The 20,211-nt window shown below is 43.0% G+C and overlaps 1 protein-coding gene across 1 annotated transcript in view; it reads left to right on the top strand.

Moving 5' to 3' along the window:
• LOC139656412 (laminin subunit alpha-3-like) overlaps positions 1-20,211 on the top strand; it is a 58,301-nt gene that overhangs the window by 21,428 nt on the left and 16,662 nt on the right. The window contains exons 13-40 of the mRNA XM_071533975.1: positions 610-744; positions 1,482-1,616; positions 2,865-3,002; positions 3,369-3,421; positions 4,016-4,115; positions 5,575-5,627; positions 5,898-6,003; positions 6,281-6,380; positions 6,519-6,675; positions 7,316-7,451; positions 7,846-7,988; positions 8,217-8,320; positions 8,522-8,678; positions 9,274-9,437; positions 9,591-9,699; positions 9,788-9,885; positions 10,920-11,118; positions 11,907-12,033; positions 12,377-12,525; positions 13,463-13,578; positions 13,920-14,131; positions 14,319-14,523; positions 15,221-15,365; positions 15,483-15,623; positions 16,034-16,195; positions 16,407-16,508; positions 16,625-16,708; positions 17,479-17,709. Coding sequence (XP_071390076.1) covers positions 610-744; positions 1,482-1,616; positions 2,865-3,002; positions 3,369-3,421; positions 4,016-4,115; positions 5,575-5,627; positions 5,898-6,003; positions 6,281-6,380; positions 6,519-6,675; positions 7,316-7,451; positions 7,846-7,988; positions 8,217-8,320; positions 8,522-8,678; positions 9,274-9,437; positions 9,591-9,699; positions 9,788-9,885; positions 10,920-11,118; positions 11,907-12,033; positions 12,377-12,525; positions 13,463-13,578; positions 13,920-14,131; positions 14,319-14,523; positions 15,221-15,365; positions 15,483-15,623; positions 16,034-16,195; positions 16,407-16,508; positions 16,625-16,708; positions 17,479-17,709 — 3,761 coding nt within the window. The remainder of the gene's footprint in view (positions 1-609; positions 745-1,481; positions 1,617-2,864; positions 3,003-3,368; positions 3,422-4,015; positions 4,116-5,574; positions 5,628-5,897; positions 6,004-6,280; positions 6,381-6,518; positions 6,676-7,315; positions 7,452-7,845; positions 7,989-8,216; positions 8,321-8,521; positions 8,679-9,273; positions 9,438-9,590; positions 9,700-9,787; positions 9,886-10,919; positions 11,119-11,906; positions 12,034-12,376; positions 12,526-13,462; positions 13,579-13,919; positions 14,132-14,318; positions 14,524-15,220; positions 15,366-15,482; positions 15,624-16,033; positions 16,196-16,406; positions 16,509-16,624; positions 16,709-17,478; positions 17,710-20,211) is intronic.

Raw genomic sequence — 20,211 nt, 5'->3', positions numbered from 1 at the left:
TGATAGCAATATTCAGTTGGGATTGTTCAGGGAGAAACAACCAGCCTATTAATAGCTATGCCCCCCCCCCCTCCCAAATTCCCTTTTCTGTATTCCTTCAAGCTGGGATCAGTTTGGGAAAACTCTGATTAGTAAGATGGCATTTCAGCTGAAAGGAAGACAATCTTGTAGACATTCAGGCCTTGTCTGTTTGTCGGAGAATGTAGGCAAACAATAACTTTTCTGTAGCTCTGGCTCTGACTGAGAAGGAATTTAATCAATAGCCTTTGGAAAGCTGTTTTTAATGTTTGGGAGCTGCTTCGAGGCAAAGTAAACTATAGCAGTATTCTCTGGTGCCTGTCTCAGCGCCAAGTCTATTCACATATCAATGCCAGGCCGTGCTTGGCAAGACACGGGCACCGCTGCACCAGTAAAGCGCCACAATATGAGTATAGTTTAACTGACGGAAGTTTGTCATTTGCTCTTGTTCAGCTGGACCAAAGACCGGGCTCAGAATCATTTGTCCTTGGGAATGACCACGGGGTTCCTCATTTGAATTTCTATGAGTTAGAATTAAATCGGGATTACTTTTGTCATCTAAATGAGCATTTCTTATGTATTTGTGTACAGAGTGTGTGTGCGACTACAGAGGGTCAGTGTACGAGGTGTGTGATGCCTGGGGGCGCTGCCTGTGCCGCCAGGGGGTGGAGGGGCAGCGTTGTGACCGCTGTCGGCCGGGATACCACTCCTTCCCAAACTGCCAGGGTGAGAGAGAGTCGCCGTACCTCTGAATCAGACCCCTCTAACATCTGCCACCCATTAAACACGACCTCAACACTGTAACATGTCAGCATGATTATTAACATGATCTTCGTTTTGAGTTGACCGAGATGTTAGCACAGAGATGTAAACAAAGGCAATGAAACTAAAAAGGAAATTGAGACGCTTTCTCACAAGGCAACACAACCAATTACATGATATTGTAGACCAATTGCAGACGGTCACACAGTCGGTGTTGGTGTCCAAGCAATTTGACTAGTTTGGCCAGCAAACTTGTGCACATTGTGGAAACTGTGCTTTGTTTTTTTTCCACAAACGTGTCCTTTTGTCTGTATGAACTTGGCCTGAACCAGGGGCCTTACTTGCCTTTTAAAAGTCTAGGTGTAAGATTTTTTCCATTGGGACCCTTAGAGTCTAGAGCGACCTGCCTGAGGCTAACAACATCAATATCATCTTTCAAGCCACTTCTTAAAATTATTTTTATAGACTTGCTTTTATGTGATGTCTTTTATCCTATTATTTTTTACTTTTATATTGTTTTTAACCTCTTTAACCTTTTTATCTCGTGGTGCCTTCTTTTCATTTATTTCATGAATATGATGTTTGCTTTTGCTTGATTGTTGATTGAAAAGTTCTATACAGATAAAGAGTAATATGATTATTATTAGAACTGTCCAAAAAGGCAAAAGCAGCTCCTCGCTACCCTCTGTCTCTCCCTCCAGTGTGTGTCTGTGATGGGGCCGGTGTGGCTGCCAGTGTCTGCAGTCCAACTGGCCAGTGTAGCTGCCTCACCAACTATGAGGGACAGCAGTGTGACCAATGTGCGCCAGGCTACTATGGATACCCAGACTGCGCTGGTGAGTGGGTTTGCCCCCTCTATTTTCACTGTGGCCACACCCATGTCACGACAATAGAGACACCACTTGGGTCTATGTGACCTTTGCTTATCCTGTTACTGGTGGAAAAAATGATGCTGCTGGTTTCATTAGGCTTAAAGTGGCCTCTTCTCATGACTCTCTGGAGCAGAGCATCCTGATTCTCACACGCTATCCCATAAAACCCTGGGCTGTCATCCACATTGATTTATTTTAATGTATTCCGCATAACATAGCATTTCACAGAGAGCTAGGCTACAGAAATAAATATAGGCTTGCTCTTCCTCTTTATAAGGAGTCACATTTCCAAGATTAGGCCACTGGGAATCTGTTCTGGAAATCCAATTCTGGGAAACAGCAGGATTTAGTAGGAATTATTTCAAACCCATTTGATATCAGAAGCATACTGGCCATGACACCATAGGCTTACGCCGCATTCCCATCTAGAACAATAACTATAAAGATAACCGTAACTATATAAAGATTTGAATCGTTCTAAGTAAATAGAATGACTGTGTTCCCTCTTCAACGATAAATATAAAAGCATCCAAAACTAGAATTATATTTTTGGTTTGATATCGGAAGCAGAGACGACGATAAAATATTTTCAACCAATCAAATTTAAGTTGTAAGATAGAAAGGGGCAGGAGAATCCACTGGAATTGGTATTTGAAAAAACAGAATTGGAATTGAATTGGAATTTCAGGAAATTTAATTTAATTCAAAGAAATTCTGTGAAATTACATGTTTGTTTGTTTGTTTTCTTACCACATATCTGAGATTACACATACTGTTACAGTTACATACGTATACATATACATTTACATATACTGTTACATTATATATGTATAGTCAAAACTGAATGTCATAAAATGTTAAAGGTACCTTTCAGGTGGTATTTTATACATAACACATAATCGTAAGACAACCTCTGGTGGAATTTTGTGGAATTTAATGGAATTCAGTTCTATTTCCGGTCATTCCAATTCAATTCCAATTCTGTTTCCTTAGAATTGGGTGAAATTCCAATTCCAATTCCAACTCCAGGAACTTAATTGGAATTCACCATGCATTCTCAATTCAATTCATAAAACTTGTGCCCTGAAAAATTAAATGATATCACTGTAATGTGAATCCTTCACCACTACATGTATTGTTACAGTTTATAGTTATTTTTGTAGTAGTTATGGTTCTAGATGTGAATGGACTTTTTGCTTCTTCTGTCTCCAGCCTGCCGCTGTTCACGGGAGGGCTCCTATGGCACTACATGCAACCCACTGTCAGGCCAGTGCCTGTGTCTCCCAGGAGTGGTGGGCCAGCAGTGTGACCGCTGTGCCAGCTCAGGACTCAGGTTCCCCCAGTGCTCAGGTAACTGCGCTGGACACACTGATATCCATACTGAGACTGAGTCAACAAGCACCAGGGGTTAACACTTAAATCAGTGAGATTTGATGTTTGAATGTAGGTATTTTGTTCGATGTAAGGTAATATCCTCTCATTGGGGGATTCAAAGCCGTTTAATGTGTTGATTCTTCTTATATCCGTAAATGACACTTCAGGTCAGTCACCCTTATTATTATCCTTTACAACAGGTATAGTGCCCTTGGGCCACAGTTGACAGCCCACTGCATAAACCAACCATAAAACTTAATGAGTTACTGATGTGTTTTAATTACTACAATACAGTATAATGTGATCATGTCAATTCATTGTGTCTTCATTGCGTGCTTCCAGCCGGCATCAGTCAGTGTAACCCAGCAGGGTCAGAGGTCACGGATCCTCGAACGGTATGCCGCTCTCAGTCTGTAATTTTCTATCTGTCATAGCCCAGCCCTGATCATGCTTTTTATTAGCCCTGGTAATAGGAGTTGTTACAGTCTAAACCCAGTGCCGCCCCTTTGGGTGTGGATTCACGTGTATTCACATTCCTGTATCTGATAACACTGCTGTGCTGCCAAACCTTCATCTGGCATAGTTTACAAGGAAGGAAGGAAGGTTTTTTTTTTCTCCTTGCTCGAAGTGAAACTTAACTGTATTCAAAAAAGGAAAAGAGACTTCCTTCCATTTTGAAGAACAAAAACAGCAACATACAGTAACACAATGTAATTCAGGGTTTCTGGAAGCTGTTTTTTTTTTTTTTTATTTTGGAACATATTCTATGTTTGAAAGAAAGCACTATTATTGTAAATATCTTAATATCTTACACTAATATTGTATAATCATTCAGAAAGCTGGCACTATATGCAAACCCAGGCAACAGATTTGAATCTATTTGATAGTGAACAATCAGGGCAAATGAAACCAGACTTTCGACACTAGTTACCAATTTCAGCAGGCCCAAAGTAGAAGATATCTCGCTGATTCCTCATCTGTTTTCTCAGGGTTTCTGCCGCTGCCTGACAAACGTAGAGGGAACCCTGTGTGACAGCTGCAAACCGCTCTACTGGAACCTGGCTACAGACAACCCTAGTGGCTGTATTGGTAAGTGAGGTGTCACCAAGTCAACTTTGCTCGAGTCAAGTATCAATTTAATATCTTAAAGAAAACAAGATATCTCTGACTTTTCAATTCAATATGTATTTACTAGGATAAAAACTCAATAAGAGAATCATGAGTTTGGTTTCTATAATCAGTTTCAATAAATTCAATCATTCCATACAAATTCAGAAAACATAATTTAAATTCAGTCATCTGGTGGAACAAATCTCATCACTTTTCGTCTAAGTCATTTACACAAACATAAGATCTTTTGTCAAGACTTTAGAAACCTTTTCAAGTCATCAGAGTACAAGTCAAAGTCAAGTCCCAAGTCACCAGAACCCAAGTCAAGTCAAGTCTGAAGTCTTCTCTTCATGCATCAAGTCAAGTCTCAAGCAGTTAAAACTGTGACTCGAGTCTGACCCGAGCCCTAGTCATGTGACTTGAGTCCCCGCCTCTGGTAATATGGAGTACATGATAACTTGGATCCATTTACCATTTTCCTGGAGTTGGTGCACCTTACGTAGCACGGCTCTCCAAATGAAAATTATAGCCGCACACCTGTGAGCCGAAAATGTTTTCTCCCAGCAGTATTAGTCCTGATCAGTAGTCCTCCGTTTTTTTTTGTCAGCACTATTAAATCACCAGTAGCAACCTGAAGAGGCGCTGATATGGGTCTTGGCCTCTCTTACCCAGGGGATATGTCAACATACCCCTGTCAACAAGGCTGGATCTGCCTTCCTGTCCCTCAGAGGGAAGTTGGGGGGAAAAACACGTTAATACATGCAAATTCCTGTTGGCTGCGTTCCATGTGGAACCGCCATTGAACTTGTGGGATTTCAGACCGTGACAGTACAGAAATAAGTAGAAAGTGGCACATCAGAAACATGCAATACCTCTGGACCGCCACTCCCCCCTTCTTCCCAAAAACCCCTAAATATATACTAATTTGCAAAAAAAATACTTAATATAGGAATAATAAAGTGAGGGGTTTTTGGCTCCTATTTTACAGCCAGTGAAGGAACAGCTTGGGGCTTTGTCCAGATACCTGTCTAATGTTACGGGTCTGCTCTCCAGCAAGAATGTTATCACTGCCAGGCTGCCAGGAGATACAAGAAGGGGAAAAAAAGAGCTTTTAATATCCTAAGAATGCCTCTGGTTGACTGTGGCCGGACATTAAGGAGAGTCTTTTTTCAGTGGGTTGAAAGCAAGCCGTGGCAGTAAAGCTCCTGTGGGTCTTTGATGTGCAGTCCTCTGAAGATCGGGGGGTTTTGTGTTGTTGTGTTTCACCCATGAAAGTGAGAGAATCCTGTAATCAGAGTCTATTCAGTGTACATCCCCCTCTTCATATCTCATAATGTTTCCTCTCTCTCTCTCTCTCTCTCTCTCTCTCTCTCTCTCTCTCTCTCTCTCTCTCTCTCTCTCTCTCTCTCTCTGTCTCCCTCTCTCTCTCTCTTCCCAGAGTGTCAGTGTGATGTAAAAGGGACCCTGAGTGGTGTTGGGGAGTGCCAGCAGGTGAGTCTTTCTTTTCCTGAATTTTCCCTAGAGGATCAATAAAGTGCATCTTATCTTATCTTATCTTATCTTATCTTATCTTACCACCTGTGACTGATACTTGTCTATTAATCAAATACTGTTAATCTAAGTGTGGGCAATTATCTCACAGTTTCTCAGAGTTCCTCAGAGTTTTTGACAGCATTGCTTAGTTAGCTCAGCCACAATTTTGCTACATTTGCATGGACAATACGTTTTGTCTTATATTCTCACTCTTATCCCGTTCTCCAGAAAAGTGGACAGTGTCACTGTAAGCCTAACGCATGTGGACACGCGTGTGACACCTGTAAGGACGGATACTTCCTGCTGCAGAAACGGAACTATTTTGGTTGTCAAGGTAAGTTATCGATACCGACCAAACCTACACCACACCGATCTCTCATCTCACTTAAATGTACTGCATACTGTGTTATCTCAGCATATTCTGAGGTGAGACACTGCAGGTTAACTCGCTGTCTAAAAAGGGGCCTGTGCTGCTCCACTTAACTAACCAAACATAACATGAGCAGTCTTTCCTTAACGTGCAAGTTGACCTCTCCAAGACCTTAGGTTAAAAATCAATCGAGGTTAATCTTTAATCCCAAATAATGACTTCTTCTCCTCTCTCCTGATAGGCTGTCAGTGTGATGTAGGCGGTGCCACTGGCAGGGCCTGCGATGAGGTTTCGGGACAATGTCAGTGCCGGAAGAATGTAGTGGGCCGTACATGCACTGAGTAAGATAATACATAAACACACAGCCAGGTTTTTTCTTTTTTTTTTTTTAGATAAAATGTACTATTTTCTACATCCCCATGCAAATCAAGACCTTTGTGATTACTTGATAACTTACTTTTCAATCTATTCCCCATTAGACCAGCACCGAGCTACTACTTTCCCACACTCCACCAGCTGAAGTTTGAGGTGGAGGATGGCACCACTCCCAACGCCAGGCCAGTGCGCTTTGGTTATAACCCCCAAGAGTTCCCACAATTCAGCTGGAGAGGCTACGCTATAATGTCCCCTGCACAGGTTGGTCCATATTCACCACCTCTATGCATCAGCACCTTAAGATACATTGCACATGTTGTTGATGCAATAATCGCAAAAACGTTATGGCTGGGGTACTATTGGGGTCTATTTTCTAGTACAGTGATTTTCTATATGCCTTTTTCAATCTATTCTAATACCACCACAGTTTCCTTCCCTTGTACCTCTGCGCTGGTACTCCTACCTGAAGCTAATACCTATTTTGTACATTAGGGGCTTATGGAGGGAATGTGGGCACTAGCTCTCCTAGCACTAACCCTATCTCTCCTCAGCCAGAGGTGATCCTAATGCTTGCCCTTGGCTTTCCTGGCCCTTTCCATATTGTAATGCGCTACGCCACCCCCCACCAAAGGGGGACAGCGCGAGTGAGAGCAAGGATCTTGGTGGTGGATGAAGCTGCCTTTCACTCTTGCTGTGACTGTAAGTGAAGGGCCTTTCCTTCCCTCTTTTAGCTTTCTTGTCCTCTCTTGACCTCTTGGCTCTCTGTTGATTAACCTGCTGCATTTGTGTATCCGCTTGGCCTTCTACACACTACCTGCCTCTTAACCGTAGCTCCCCCTCCGCCTACTCAAACTTGTGCCATTCCAGTCAGCTGTGTCCCCCCCCCTCCCTGTCTCTGCAGAGTGAAGTCAGAGTAACAGTGCATGTTGATGTGAAAGATGCAAGTCAACTCTTCCGTGTGGTTCTGCGGTTCACTAACCCCAGCGGTACCAGTGTGACTGGTAGCATCAAGGCTACCAATAACAGGGGCTCCCCAGGTAAGGCTGCCTCTGATGCTGAATCAGCTTTTACATGTCACCATCTTGACGGTTTTAAAGGTATCCATATCCTCAAAATCAAGTCAGTAGCTATGGTCGCTATGGTCTGTCACATATTTACATCCTCTTTACTAAAAACACATAGGACTAAACCATTTACTGTGTTTTACAACACACTCTACAGTAGCTCTCCGTGTTCACTCACATTCTGATATCAGTAAAGTTTTACCCATGATGACAAAATGACAAAAATTCATAAACCCTTTATTTGTAAACTAGTGCATGACGTGTCTAAGCTCTTACCCAGCTGGTGATACCCCATCCTTCACGTATTACCTGCGCTCTCAACTGTGAACGTGTGACATTACAGCCTGTGTTGCTTGGTGTCCTGCAGGGTCAGATCAGAGTAAGGAGGTAGTTTTCCCTGCCAGTCCCTCCCCCACCTTCCTCACTGTCCCAGGAGAGGGCTTCGCTGAGCCCTTTGCTCTGACTCCTGGGAAATGGATCATCCACATAAGGGCACAGGGGGTTCTGCTGGTGAGTTGAAGGAAGATAATGGTGTAGAAATTATCATCATGTAAAAAGGTAAAAGAACAAGACAAGCTAAAGGAATAATGGTGGTTATGTTTCTTTTTTCTTCCTGATAAATATTGTACCTACATCATGCAACATGTGACATCATTCCTCCATTTGAAGGAAAATAGTAAATGTACATTAGACTATAGATTGAATACTGAGTCCATCACTCTTACTCTCACTCCCCAGGATTATTTAGTACTGCTGCCCCAGGATTACTATGAGGCACCTCTGCTGCAGGAGAAGATCACCCAGCCTTGCACATATATACCCACCGGAAACAGGGACACAAAGTAATTCTTGAATTTTTAAATTAAATTATCCACTAAATAATCCTTTATGAATATGCTAGACCTTAACCTGGTGTTATGCCCAGATTGAGCAAAACAATCATGATAATGTTTATCTCTGTGACCGTTCTTGTTGTACCGCTCTTGTTAGTGCTGGATTCTGACCGCTGTTTCTCCCTGTGCCTTACTGTGTGTCTCTCTCAGCTGTCTGTTGTATAAGCATGTGGCGATGGATGGCTTTAGCTCCACACTGGGCTCGCAGGGTAAGCTCTCCGCCCGCAGCGGGCGCAGGAGGAGGCAGGCTCGTGTGCGGCGGCCCACCCCGGATCACCCTGACATGGCCTCTCTCAATGGGAGACAGGTGGGAAGGCTTGGCTCGCATGCCGACGTACAATATAGAGATTTACAGATGCACATGTAAACACGCACACATGCTCACGTTGGTTACCTACCAGATTCAGAAGTGGTTTTAAGATTGTACAGGTCACTTTTAAGGAAGGGATGGGTCGAGCATCTACCTATTTCACAGACCTTTGAAGCTGATATGGGACAGGCTGAGGTCCTTGGGCAGGTTCCTATCTATTTAATCTGTTCCAAAATCCAAATTAAAAACAGAAGCATTTGGGCTTTTGCCATCAGGGCTCCTTGACTTTGGAACTACCTGCCCAAGGAGCTCAGGCTGGCTAAATCGGTGTCATCTGTTAAATCACTTCTTAAACCCCATTTTTATAAACTTACTTTGATGCAATCATCTTTTATAAATTGCTTTTCCCTCCCTTTATTCTTTTTCTTCATATTATTATTACATGTTACACATAATATACTGTAGTTTCTATTATGCTCATTGGAGTTAATTTTCATTCTCCTGAAATCCCTGTATGTTCCAGGTCGGTTGAAGCTGTATGAGGATGTCAGGCGGTGATGTACAGTATGTTTTTGTCATTTGTGTCCTACAGTCTCAGCTCCAGCTCAGTCTGCGTGTGGCTCGCCCTGGTCTGTATGCTCTTGTCCTGGAGTATGCCAGCGAGGTGGACACTGTCCAGAACGTCAACCTGCTCATCAGTGGCCAGTCAGATGGAGAGATCCCAGCCAGGGCCAACATTTACAGTTGTGCCTACAGGTGTGCACTGTATTTCTTGCACCGGCTTTTAAACCAGTGCTTGCATTTTATTGATTTCTATTCTTACATTGTGAAAATATAAATGACGTCCCAGCCACTGAAAGTCCCAGTATATTTCTGTTTTTCAGCTGTTGTGTGTTGTGATCCCTGCAGCTTTTTGTGTCGGAGTGTGGCGGTGGACAGCAGTAATCGGGTGGCGGTGCTGCAGCTTACCCACAAGGCCGAGCTTCTCCTGCAGACCTCCACAGCCTCATTCCTGCTGGTGAGGCAAAAGCTTCCAGCCAGAGAAATGAGAAATTATATTGTGGACAGCAGCATGTATTTTTACATAAACTTGTTTTTCTCTGTAGTATAAAGTGTATGCGGTGCCTGCAGAGGAGTTCTCCATGGAGCATGTACACCCCAAGGTGCTCTGTGTCTCCACCCACGGCCGTTTCACTGAAGACAGGTGAGTCCACATGGTTTTAATAACAAGGACCGACAGAGACTCCTTCAACACACATTACAGCAGCTATTATTATAGAGATAATACTACTAGACTAGACCTTGGCCTTGTGCTCTTGTTGTGGAGTGTGGAGACACACATCTGTTTTCCAGGTGTGACTGCATGCATTCCTCTGGCTGGGCAGGGTCACTTACCTGAGGCTGTTAGGTATTAGGGTCAAACTCTCTCTCTCTCTCTCTCTCTCTCTCTCTCTCTCACTCTCTCCATACACAGCCATACATGTACTTTTAGCTGTCAGCATTCAGTCCTGTTATTTACAGGGGCATTCAAATACTTCTGGGCACTTTCCCTCATTTTACGAAATGAGCGCTTCCAATCGTATAGCAAACAGGCTATTAGTGAGCTTGTAACTCTTAGAAAGTAAAGAGAAAAACGTCTCAGTCTCAGTCTCAGTCTCTTGAAATAATTTGACATGGTTCATTATCATTTACTCAAGATGTTAGAGCTTCTTTGCTTCATGCCATTATGCTTTTTGAACCATAAATAGATACATGAGAAAGCATGAGTCCTGAAAAAATATTACTAATAAAAAAACGGAACATTTGAACAATATGAAGTTCAGGGATATTTTGAAATAAGTTTTGATCCAATATTGGAGTGAAATGGGAAGAAAGCAAGAGGTAGAATTAGACAGCGAGAAGGAGGGGGTCCAGATTAAGCCTGAAGGCAGAGGGAATTGCCAAAGGATCAGAGCATTAGCCTGTAAAACTGGAGATTTCACAAGAAGTGTGTGTATATGTAAGTGTGTGATGTGGAGATTTCTGTACATTGATGAGAGAAAATGTGATAGCCAGAGGATGTCAAGATTCAAAAGAGGATTACTGAAGATTAATGTTTCATAGGTCACAACCTCTGGCTGGCCACTGACCCCACTACTAACAAGTCACATTGTTCCGCTGTATTAGGGCTTGGCAAACACTTCAAACGCCATCAACAGGCTTTAAGCAAAACATCTTGTTGCCCTTTTATGTTTCCAGTCAGTACTGTGTTGCGAGCCAGTTCGGCAGGCCTACCACAGCCTGGGTTTTGGACGCGGCCCGTGACGGACACCCATCCTCCAGACCAGCCGTCGTCCTCCAGCGGAGGGAGAGCGAGGAGTGGAGGCGGAGGCGACAGTCCGGGACGCTCCCTCTCAGTGAGCCCCAGAGTGAAGGGCTACTGCTTAAATTCCCCCAGGTATTAGTGTTAAACTGTGTCCATCCTAACCTTGTTGAATTATTTGAGCCGTTCCTGACTTGACCCTGCTGTCTCAACACATTCAATAAGCAGCTTCTGCCCTTGTCTGCCCTAACATTCATTTTCAGTTTTTACCATATCCACTTGACACTGCAGCCTCAAGTGATGTTGAACTTTGATAGTACCTTGGGTTGTGTAGCTTCCTGGACATGATATAACCCCAAAATCGGCAATTCTCTGTTATCCGCTGCTTGACGATTGGAGAATTGTGTTTTTTGTTCTCTCTCCATTCACTGCTATTGTATGGGGAATAGGTCTGAAAATCACACTTCTAGCACATAAATGAACTTGAATAAAGCAGATTCTGACAATATATAAAAAAAAACTAGTCTGCTGATTTTTCTGCTGATTTTTTTTAAGTGAATCGCTTTCTTTATGTTATTAAACCAACAAGTGTAACACCGACATCCGGTGAAATCTGGTTGGAAAAATATTGGTGTTACACTTGTTCAACGTGAAAGGTTTAATAACATAAAGAAAGTGATTCACTTAAAAAAAATCTACAGAATGCGTTCCTTTATGTGCTAGAAGTGTGATTTTCAGAGCTGTTTCATCATAAAATGGCAGTGAATGGAGAGAGAAAAAAAAGCAATTCTCCAGTCTCTACCGGCACAATAGATAACAGAGAATCTCTGATTTTGGGGTTATATCATGTCCAGGAAGCTTCACAACCCATGGTACTACCGAAGTTCAACAGCACTTTAAGCTTCCTCCCCACTTCTTTCCAGACGGAGATCAGCTTCAATCCCAAGGTGCCCCTCCCAGGCAGGTACGTGGTTGTGGTCCATTATCGGCAGCCCGAACATATCTCCTTCCCCGTGGAGGTCCGAGTGGACGCAGGCCGCTCCTGGACTGGTGAGTTTGCTGGAGGAAGAAGAAAGGAGCCCGTCTGATCAAACAGAATAAAAGAGTTTATCGGCTCCCGTTGGATATGAGGGTGTTTATTCTGGCAGTGTCTAGAAAAGCCTGTTGCAAGTGTGTGATGTGGGGATAATTGTTCCTTCTCAGCGAGGGGGCGATTCCCTCTTAAGAGCAGATTAAGTCCCTGGGCTCATGACAAGATGATCAAAGGCCTCGGACACACTTCCCTTTATGGCTTTAATGGAGGGAAGGATTATTGTGCGGCATGCTGACGTCTCCTCCCCTTTCTCTACACGTCTTTAACTCCTTTTCCATCGCTCCATCTCTTCCTTCACAGGTGTGATAAATGCGTCCTTCTGCCCTGCTGTCTCCGGCTGCAGGGAGGTACTCATCGCTGACGGCCGCATTGCCCTCGACTTTGACCAGCATTCCTGGCGACAGCCCACCATCTCTGTGACCGTCCCGCCCAGGAAGACCCTCATCCTGGTCAGTGGTTTACGTGATAAGTCAATCACTATCCCAGTTATGTTTACAGACCACCAGTTGTCTACTTATCCACTGAAATTGAATTAGTGCCAAGACATCATGACATCAAAGGCGCCCCAAAAAGTAGACAAAAAGTAAACATTTCTTTTTGCTGCTGTTTTTTTGTCTTTTGACTTAACACACTAATGTTGTTTTTTTTTAGAGCAAATGTCTGCTGCTGTTTTACCTGAATTTATATGCACTTTAAATTGTCTATGTCCTCTGCTTGTGTGCGTGTGTATGTATGTATGTTTTTATATATGATGACGTGTATGTTCTTATTTAATTTTATTATACATGTATTGCTCTTGGCTTTGTGAAGCACATTGTGTTGCTTTTCATATGAAATGTGCTATACAAAAAAATTGACTTGACTTGACTTGAGAAATATGGAAAGAATCAAATCAATAATGAAACATACTCTTACTCGTATTACACTTTTGCGTAAAGCCTGCAGGTTTAGCAGCTGGATTGAGGAGCCTGTGTTTTCTATGCATTATTAAAGTTGTTCAGGTTGAGTACTTGGCATACTGAGGTCCTCTCTCCTCAGTGTTATGCCATATCCCAAACAACAACAATGAAGGGCCTGTATTCTACCTGGCAGCCCCACATAGCTTTATAAGAGCTAAGCTCTCATCCGCTCTAATGCTGGGGCAGGTTGGGCTTTGCTTGCCTTTAGTCTGCCTGCTTCACTTTTCACTCTCCAGATAAGACCAAACAGAAAAATGCCATTGAAACACTTAAAATCCTCAGTTTGTGTTTTTATCTGTTTTATCATTGTCTGCATCTCACTGATAAATATGTTTTAAATCATAATAAGAAACAAAGTGGAGGTTTTTAGTGAGATTGAGCATTGTTTGCTTTTTATCATTTGTTATGATTTGTGTCTTTTGTATAGGATTATATCTTGGTGGTTCCTGATAGCAGTTACACCCCAGATCTCCTGAAAGCGAAACCACGGGATAAGTCGGCAGACTTTATACAGCATTGCAGAGGAGAAGGGTTCTATATTGAGTAGGTATTCACTGTGTTGGAGGAGAGAAACGGCTCCAGCAAAACAAGCTCTACTGAAAAATGAAATCCAGATCTTTGGTAGTTTTAAGATTAGATCAGTTGTGTTTTTTTTATTTTGTTTGATAATCTGATACCTGCTTATATTCTGTGATATGTTATTTATTAGTCTGATTGTTTTCTGGGTGATAATCTAACTTCTCAGCAGTAGCAGTACAGTAGTTTTACAACACTAAACTCTGTCCTCAGTGAATGTTAATGTAAATGGTGCCCTCTAGCTGTTAAGATCAAGTAAAAGACCATGGCTGTATTTGGATGAACCGCTCTATTTTTTGTCTTTTCAGCCCCAGAAGCTCTTCCCAGTTCTGCAGAGACTCTGCCCGCTCTCTTGTAGCAGCCTATAATGACGGCGCTCTGCCTTGCAACTGCGACAAGTCTGGCTCTACGGGAACCACCTGCAATCCCGTCGGAGGACAGTGTCCCTGCAGGCAGCACGTCATCGGTCGACAGTGCACAAAGTGTGCCACGGGATACTACGGCTTCCCCTACTGCAGACGTGAGTGAACACTGATTGTCAACTTGTGATTTTCACTTGTGTGAATATGCATGTATATGCTTCATGCACACATATACACAGCAGACTTGTATATCTTTACCCAATCTCACACCCACTCTTTAATCCCATTCAGTGTGATGGTTTAGTATTTTTTTCACCTAAATAAAATCTCTTCTCCCTCCCGCAGCGTGTGAGTGTGGCCGCCGGCTGTGTGATGAGGTGACAGGACGGTGTATCTGCCCTCCTCAGACAATCAAACCTGCCTGTGATGTGTGTGAGAGTCAGACTTTCAGCTACCACCCTTTGCTGGGCTGCGAGGGCTGTGACTGCTCTCCCAACGGCATCAAGGCCAATGCAGGGCCTGACTGTGACCGTGAAACTGGACAATGCACGTGAGTGGAACCCTATAGGGGACAGAAAACACAGTGCATGCATAAGGATTTGAGTTAAGCATTTATCAATGAGATTAATGAATTAATCATTTTACAGTATATTGTTTTTCTGTGTATTATACCAGTAATGAATGGTGTGAAGAGAGCTAAAATATCATAGTCAAGGTGAATTATTGTTACTTTGCAGAAATTTTTATTGAGTAAAAGTGTAAAATTGTAATTAAGTAAAAGTAAAGTAGATCAATTAAAATGTATCAGTTACTGAGTTACTGTTTTGATGAGAGCACGTTTTTCCAAAAACTTTTCCCTTGCAATAGTAAAAGGACAAGAAGACAGAGTTCATTCTTTCAAATAAAAGACTTGATAAAGAAGCAAAATAAAGTGCATAAACAAAGTGAAGCATGAATTAACATGATATATGCACCACAGTTGTGTTTGCCTAGCTTCTGTTGCAATGTAATGTTACTTTGTAATGGATATGATTTAAAAGGTACCAAAGAACAATATTTCAATCAAGGCATACTTACGTAGAAGTACTAACTTCACAAACATACTCAAAAGTACAAGTACACAAAAAGGCTACTCAGTAAATTACATTTACTCTCATAAATGTGAGATCTAATAAAGTCTCTTTATAAACTGTAAATCTCATCTAGATTTTCATCAGAGATAACATGTCATGTGCATTTTTGTGCAGCTGCAAGCCTCGGATCGGGGGGCGGCAGTGCGACCGCTGTGCTGCAGGTTATTATCGCTTCCCCGACTGTGTGCCTTGTGACTGTAACCAAGGTGGGGTCACACCTGACGTGTGTCACCCAGACTCAGGGAAGTGTCTCTGCAAGGTGGGCTGATTTGATTAAAAAAATGTCCTGCTTTCAAAACCTGCAGTCTTGTTTGTTTTTGTCTTGTTCTTCTGGCCTCCTCCTCTGACCTTCTCTCTGTTGCTGCCGCGTTTGCAGAGAAATGTGGCGGGCGTGAGGTGTGATAGCTGTCGGGAGGGCTCCTTCTATTTTGACCCCTCCAACCCTAACGGCTGCACTGGCTGCTTCTGCTTCGGAGCCACTGACCAGTGTCAGAGCTCTAGCAAACGCAGGGGGAAGGTGTGTTTGCTTTCATGCCCCTGCATGTCCACGGATGCCTTTGGAAATTGTATGCCTGTAAAGCTTACTGGGTGATCGCAGTTGTGTGGCGCACAAAGTATTCGTCAATTCAAAGCTGTTCGTACAGTTCATACTGGACAAGTTTAGTAGTTGTTAAGGAAAAATGCATGGCATAGCATACTATACCCTACCATACCATGCCATACCTTACCTTGCCTTACCTTACCTTACACTGTTAAACAGTCAGTTTTGAGGTTAACCAAATTCTGTGGAGCGTAGGCCCAGAACCTTGTCACATGTGTGGGACATAAACGTTTATCAGGCTTTGCAGTGCATTACATTTTACCGGTGTGTGTGATAAGTAAATAGTTCCATACAGGTCTTAATTCCCATCTATTCCCTGTTGTTAGTTTGTGGAAATGCGTGGCTGGCGTTTGGAGAGGCTTGACCAGGAGGAGGTTCCCACTGTGCTGAACACAGCCAGTAACACAGTGGTGGCAGATATCCAAGAGCTTCCTCCTGCAGTTCAAGTTCTCCACTGGGTGGCACCACCTTCCTACCTGGGAGACAGGGTGAGTAGGTGGAGGGGGAGAACGCCAAGGCCATGAGAACACTATTTTTTGCTCTACTCTAGAATAAATCTTCAGTATATTTTTTTAGTAATAAATAAGGCAGGTAAAACATAAGGCATTTTAGGCTATACTGTATCCTACTTTCCAATAGTTTTTACTGTCCCTTATTTGGATATACTGACAGATGTTGGGACTTTCTCCCTTTTCCCAGGTCTCATCCTATGGTGGCTTCCTTACCTACCAGTCCAAATCCTTTGGTATTCCCAGTGAGGGGATGACTCTGATGGACAGACGACCTGATGTCCTGCTTAGTGTGCGTATAGATTCACGGTGCTACCAGTGATCGCTCTCTCAGACCAAAATGTCTCTCAGTAATCTTGTTTTTTCTGTTTGAATAACACTTATTTCTTCATCTTGATCTCCCTCCAGGGTCGGGACATGACCCTGATCCACCTGGCTCCACAGCTGCCCTCTCCAGACAGGCTGTATCAGGGCAGAGTCCACCTTGTGGAGGTAAAGCACACGATAGCCTTTATTCAACATCAGTATGAAGCTCCATAGATTATAACTAGGGATGGGACAATCTGCTTATCTCATGATACGATTCAATATGCAATATGGGGTTCACGATTCCATACAACCGCAATACGATGTAATAAATAAAAGTTCAATGACAACAAAGTATGACTGAGCAGAATTATGTTTATTTCTGAGCCACAAATTGCTAGAACAATTCTCATAAATCTCATCTGATTTATGATCTAATCTCCATATGATATGATCCACCTCTCAATTTTAGTATCATATTTTGAAGCCAATGAAATGTTCATTTGATTTGAGTCTCCCTTAAAGTTTTTTCAACATTAGTCCCCTAATATTGACCCACCTCTATCTGTTTTCTTTTACATTATATTCTATTTTTTCTTTTCTTTTCTTTTTTATTCCTCTTCTGTTGTACAGCACCTTGTAACATTGGTTCTGGCGGGCACTATATAAATAAAGTTTACTTAGTACAGTACTACTTAGTCACTAATAACTCCTCTTTTGTCTTACTGTAGGACCTTTCTGGTTTGGTATATGTATTTTAGTTCCTTCCTTTGATTAGACTTGTACTGCTTGCTCTTATCTTTGTTTTATTCCTTTATCTATTATCTGTATTCAGTGTTTCACTGTTTTTATTTTAATTTTTTCTTCTCATTTTCATTGTAAAGCACCTTGTAACCTTGTTCAGAAAGGTGCTATATAAATAAAGTTCATTGTTATTATTATTATTGTCTCTGCAGGGAAACTGGCGCCACGCTGGGACCAACAGGCCCGTGTCCAGAGAGGAGCTGATGATGGTTCTGGCCGGTCTGGAGGGCCTGAGGATCCGAGCCTTATACTTCACTCAGAGCCAACGCCTCAGTCTGGGGGAGGTGGGCCTGGAGGAGGCCACTAACACAGGAGCCGGAGGTCCTGGCAACACTGTGGAGGACTGTTCCTGCCCCCCAGAGTACTCTGGAGACTCCTGTGAGGTGAGGAAATGCCCCCCTAACCATTCATACTGCCTGGGCTTTAATTCCCCTGAATAAAATGAACAGGTATAAAGATGTGTAGATAAATCCTAGAGGATCAGGTGATTATTTTTTAACAATCTGTATCCGCCTATCCTACTCATATAGGTGTGAAGGTGAGTCAGGCGGGTAGACGAGGGATAGGGAAAAGAACTAGGGAAAGAGAGAGGAGGGAGGTGCTAAAATTGCATCTTGTCATCTTGGAGGAGCCAGACCTCTTCATATTTTTGGGTGTCCTGACACGCCTGAACAAAGAGCCACACCCTTTTCCAAGAGGAAAAATTCATCAGCTGAGGAGCCGTGGGTGGAATGTACTGGAAAATACCGGCCTGTGAGCTGCGCAGCCAAATAGCGTAGCCCCGGGGTGGGATATGATGCACAATCACGCAGACATAATATTAGTGATTATACAGCTACAATCACTGGCATGGTTACAGCCCATACAAATGTAATGTAATGCAAACATTCATGATGTTCTTGCTGAGCAAAGGCTTTAGCCAAAATCTTTTTTCCTGGGAAAGGTGTGCATGGGTGGGTCCTCATATCCAATTAGAATAGATGTGGTTCCAGCAATTTTGCCCACAGAACCCAATTAAAATGAGCATTTTGTCAGTTTGTCAGTTAATGTCAACATTTTTGGGGTCACCCTCAGGGTTTGGTGTCTCATGTTGAAGACGCTTGATGGATTTCTTCGTAGAACAGAGACAGGCATTAATTAGTGGAGAAAAACACTAACGTCTGGAAAACTTTATTGAGGGTTTTTTTTTCCCATTTTGTGGGAGTGCTGTTGCCATAGCGGAGTGGTCATCTACCTGCGTGTACATGAACCAGCTTCTACTTGGGTGTGTTCAGAGGAAATTGATAATATGTAGCCAGAGGCGTTATGACAAGAAGCCTCCCCTTGACACATAGCAGGGTGTGGCAACTGGCAACTCAGTGTTACTCAACAGCCTAAATGTGATTGTGTGAGTGTGAGTGTGAGTGTGCCTACATGCGCGTGTCTGTGGGCATGGTCGACACACCTAGTTGTGTCTGTTGTGTGTTTGAATAGCGTGATTCAGGTGTGAGTTCTCTGTCTGTGTTGCCTGAAGATGTCTGACTTACCTCTCAGTCACACAAACACACATGGTCACACTGTAAACCACACACCTGTACACACAGATAGATACAATGAGGGAATATTTCATTTTCTCTTCCAAGTAGAAGCTTTATCACAGCCACACCCTGGCAACCTTAAGCACATAAATACTGTATACAGCATTGTAACAATCTTTATTACAAATATATTATGATTTTGTGCACTCAGTTGACTTAATATCTCAGAATGTGTCCCAAGTGTGCGTGTGTGTGTGTGTGTGTGTGTGTGTGTGTGTGCGTGAGCGAGAGAGAGAGAAAGACAGAGAGAGAGAACATGTGAACACATGCATGTGTGTGCTTGTGTGCCTGCATACCCCCCCGCAGCAGAACTGCCTCAGGTAGGTGAGTGGCGATGGGGCGTGTCCTCTGCGTGTGTGTGTAAGCGTGTGTGTTTAAGAGGCTGAGGCAGGGGAGAGCGAGGCATTATTTCATCCAGACTAAACGTAAGGAATGTCAGATACGTGTATGGATAGACGGCGACGGAGAGGGGTGCTGCTGCAGACCCTGCTCTGCTGGACTTTGCTGGAACTGTGCTCTGCTGGCCATAGGCCCTATGAGAGAGGGGAGAGACCCCGCTACCCCAGGCAGCATGACAGATGGGCTCAGAGGATACAATACCCTTCACTTCACGACCAGGGAGCTCAGCATGTACAGTACCCATCAGTAAATGACCCAGGTACCCAGAGGGTACGCTACCCCTCGGTACATGACAGAGGACAGACTGTTCAGTATCCCTCTTTTGACGACAGTGATGCCAGCTCTCAGATTCAGGTAAACCCAGGAATGTCAGATGTGGTGTATCTTGTTGGTTTAAAGATTAATCATTATATTGTTGTACCTTAGTTCCATGTTTTACTGCTCAAACTGTGAGGTGAATCCTGTGGATTATAGGTGACTAAAAGACTGTTATCTCTGAAAGCAAAGGACATGTTTAGGCTCCTCAGTGTTAATGATACTCAATTCAGGCCAAGTTCATTGCCAGAATTGCAAACTTGATGACACACCTTAAGTGCTGTTTGGGACACTAGGTTTTAATCTCCTTGTGTGAATAGCTGTCTAAATCTTTGGAAACATTGCTGTGTTTGGGCAAAATAAAACGTATGTTGTCTGTAAGGTTTATTTAGTCTGCTAATCACTAGTGTGCAGTAATAATTAGTATTTTGTGTTATACATTAGCACATGTTATCATTATTGTGATATGACCTAATGCTGCTCTTCTCGTTTATCCGTCAGATATACTCCATCTCCCACACTTTTAGTTATTTTCTATATCCTAAGGGATATGCTTGTAAACAGTGATTAGGATGTGGGTAATAGTATCCCTGT

Source organism: Centroberyx affinis, unplaced genomic scaffold (genome assembly GCF_046629955.1).
Source record: "Centroberyx affinis isolate AG114_WGS23_722 - 3 ecotype Tasmania unplaced genomic scaffold, CSIRO-AGI_Caff_v1 ptg002475l_1, whole genome shotgun sequence".
Lineage (NCBI taxonomy): Eukaryota > Metazoa > Chordata > Actinopteri > Beryciformes > Berycidae > Centroberyx > Centroberyx affinis.
Note: the sequence above shows the minus strand (reverse complement) of the source record. Positions and strands in the feature narration are given on the sequence as shown.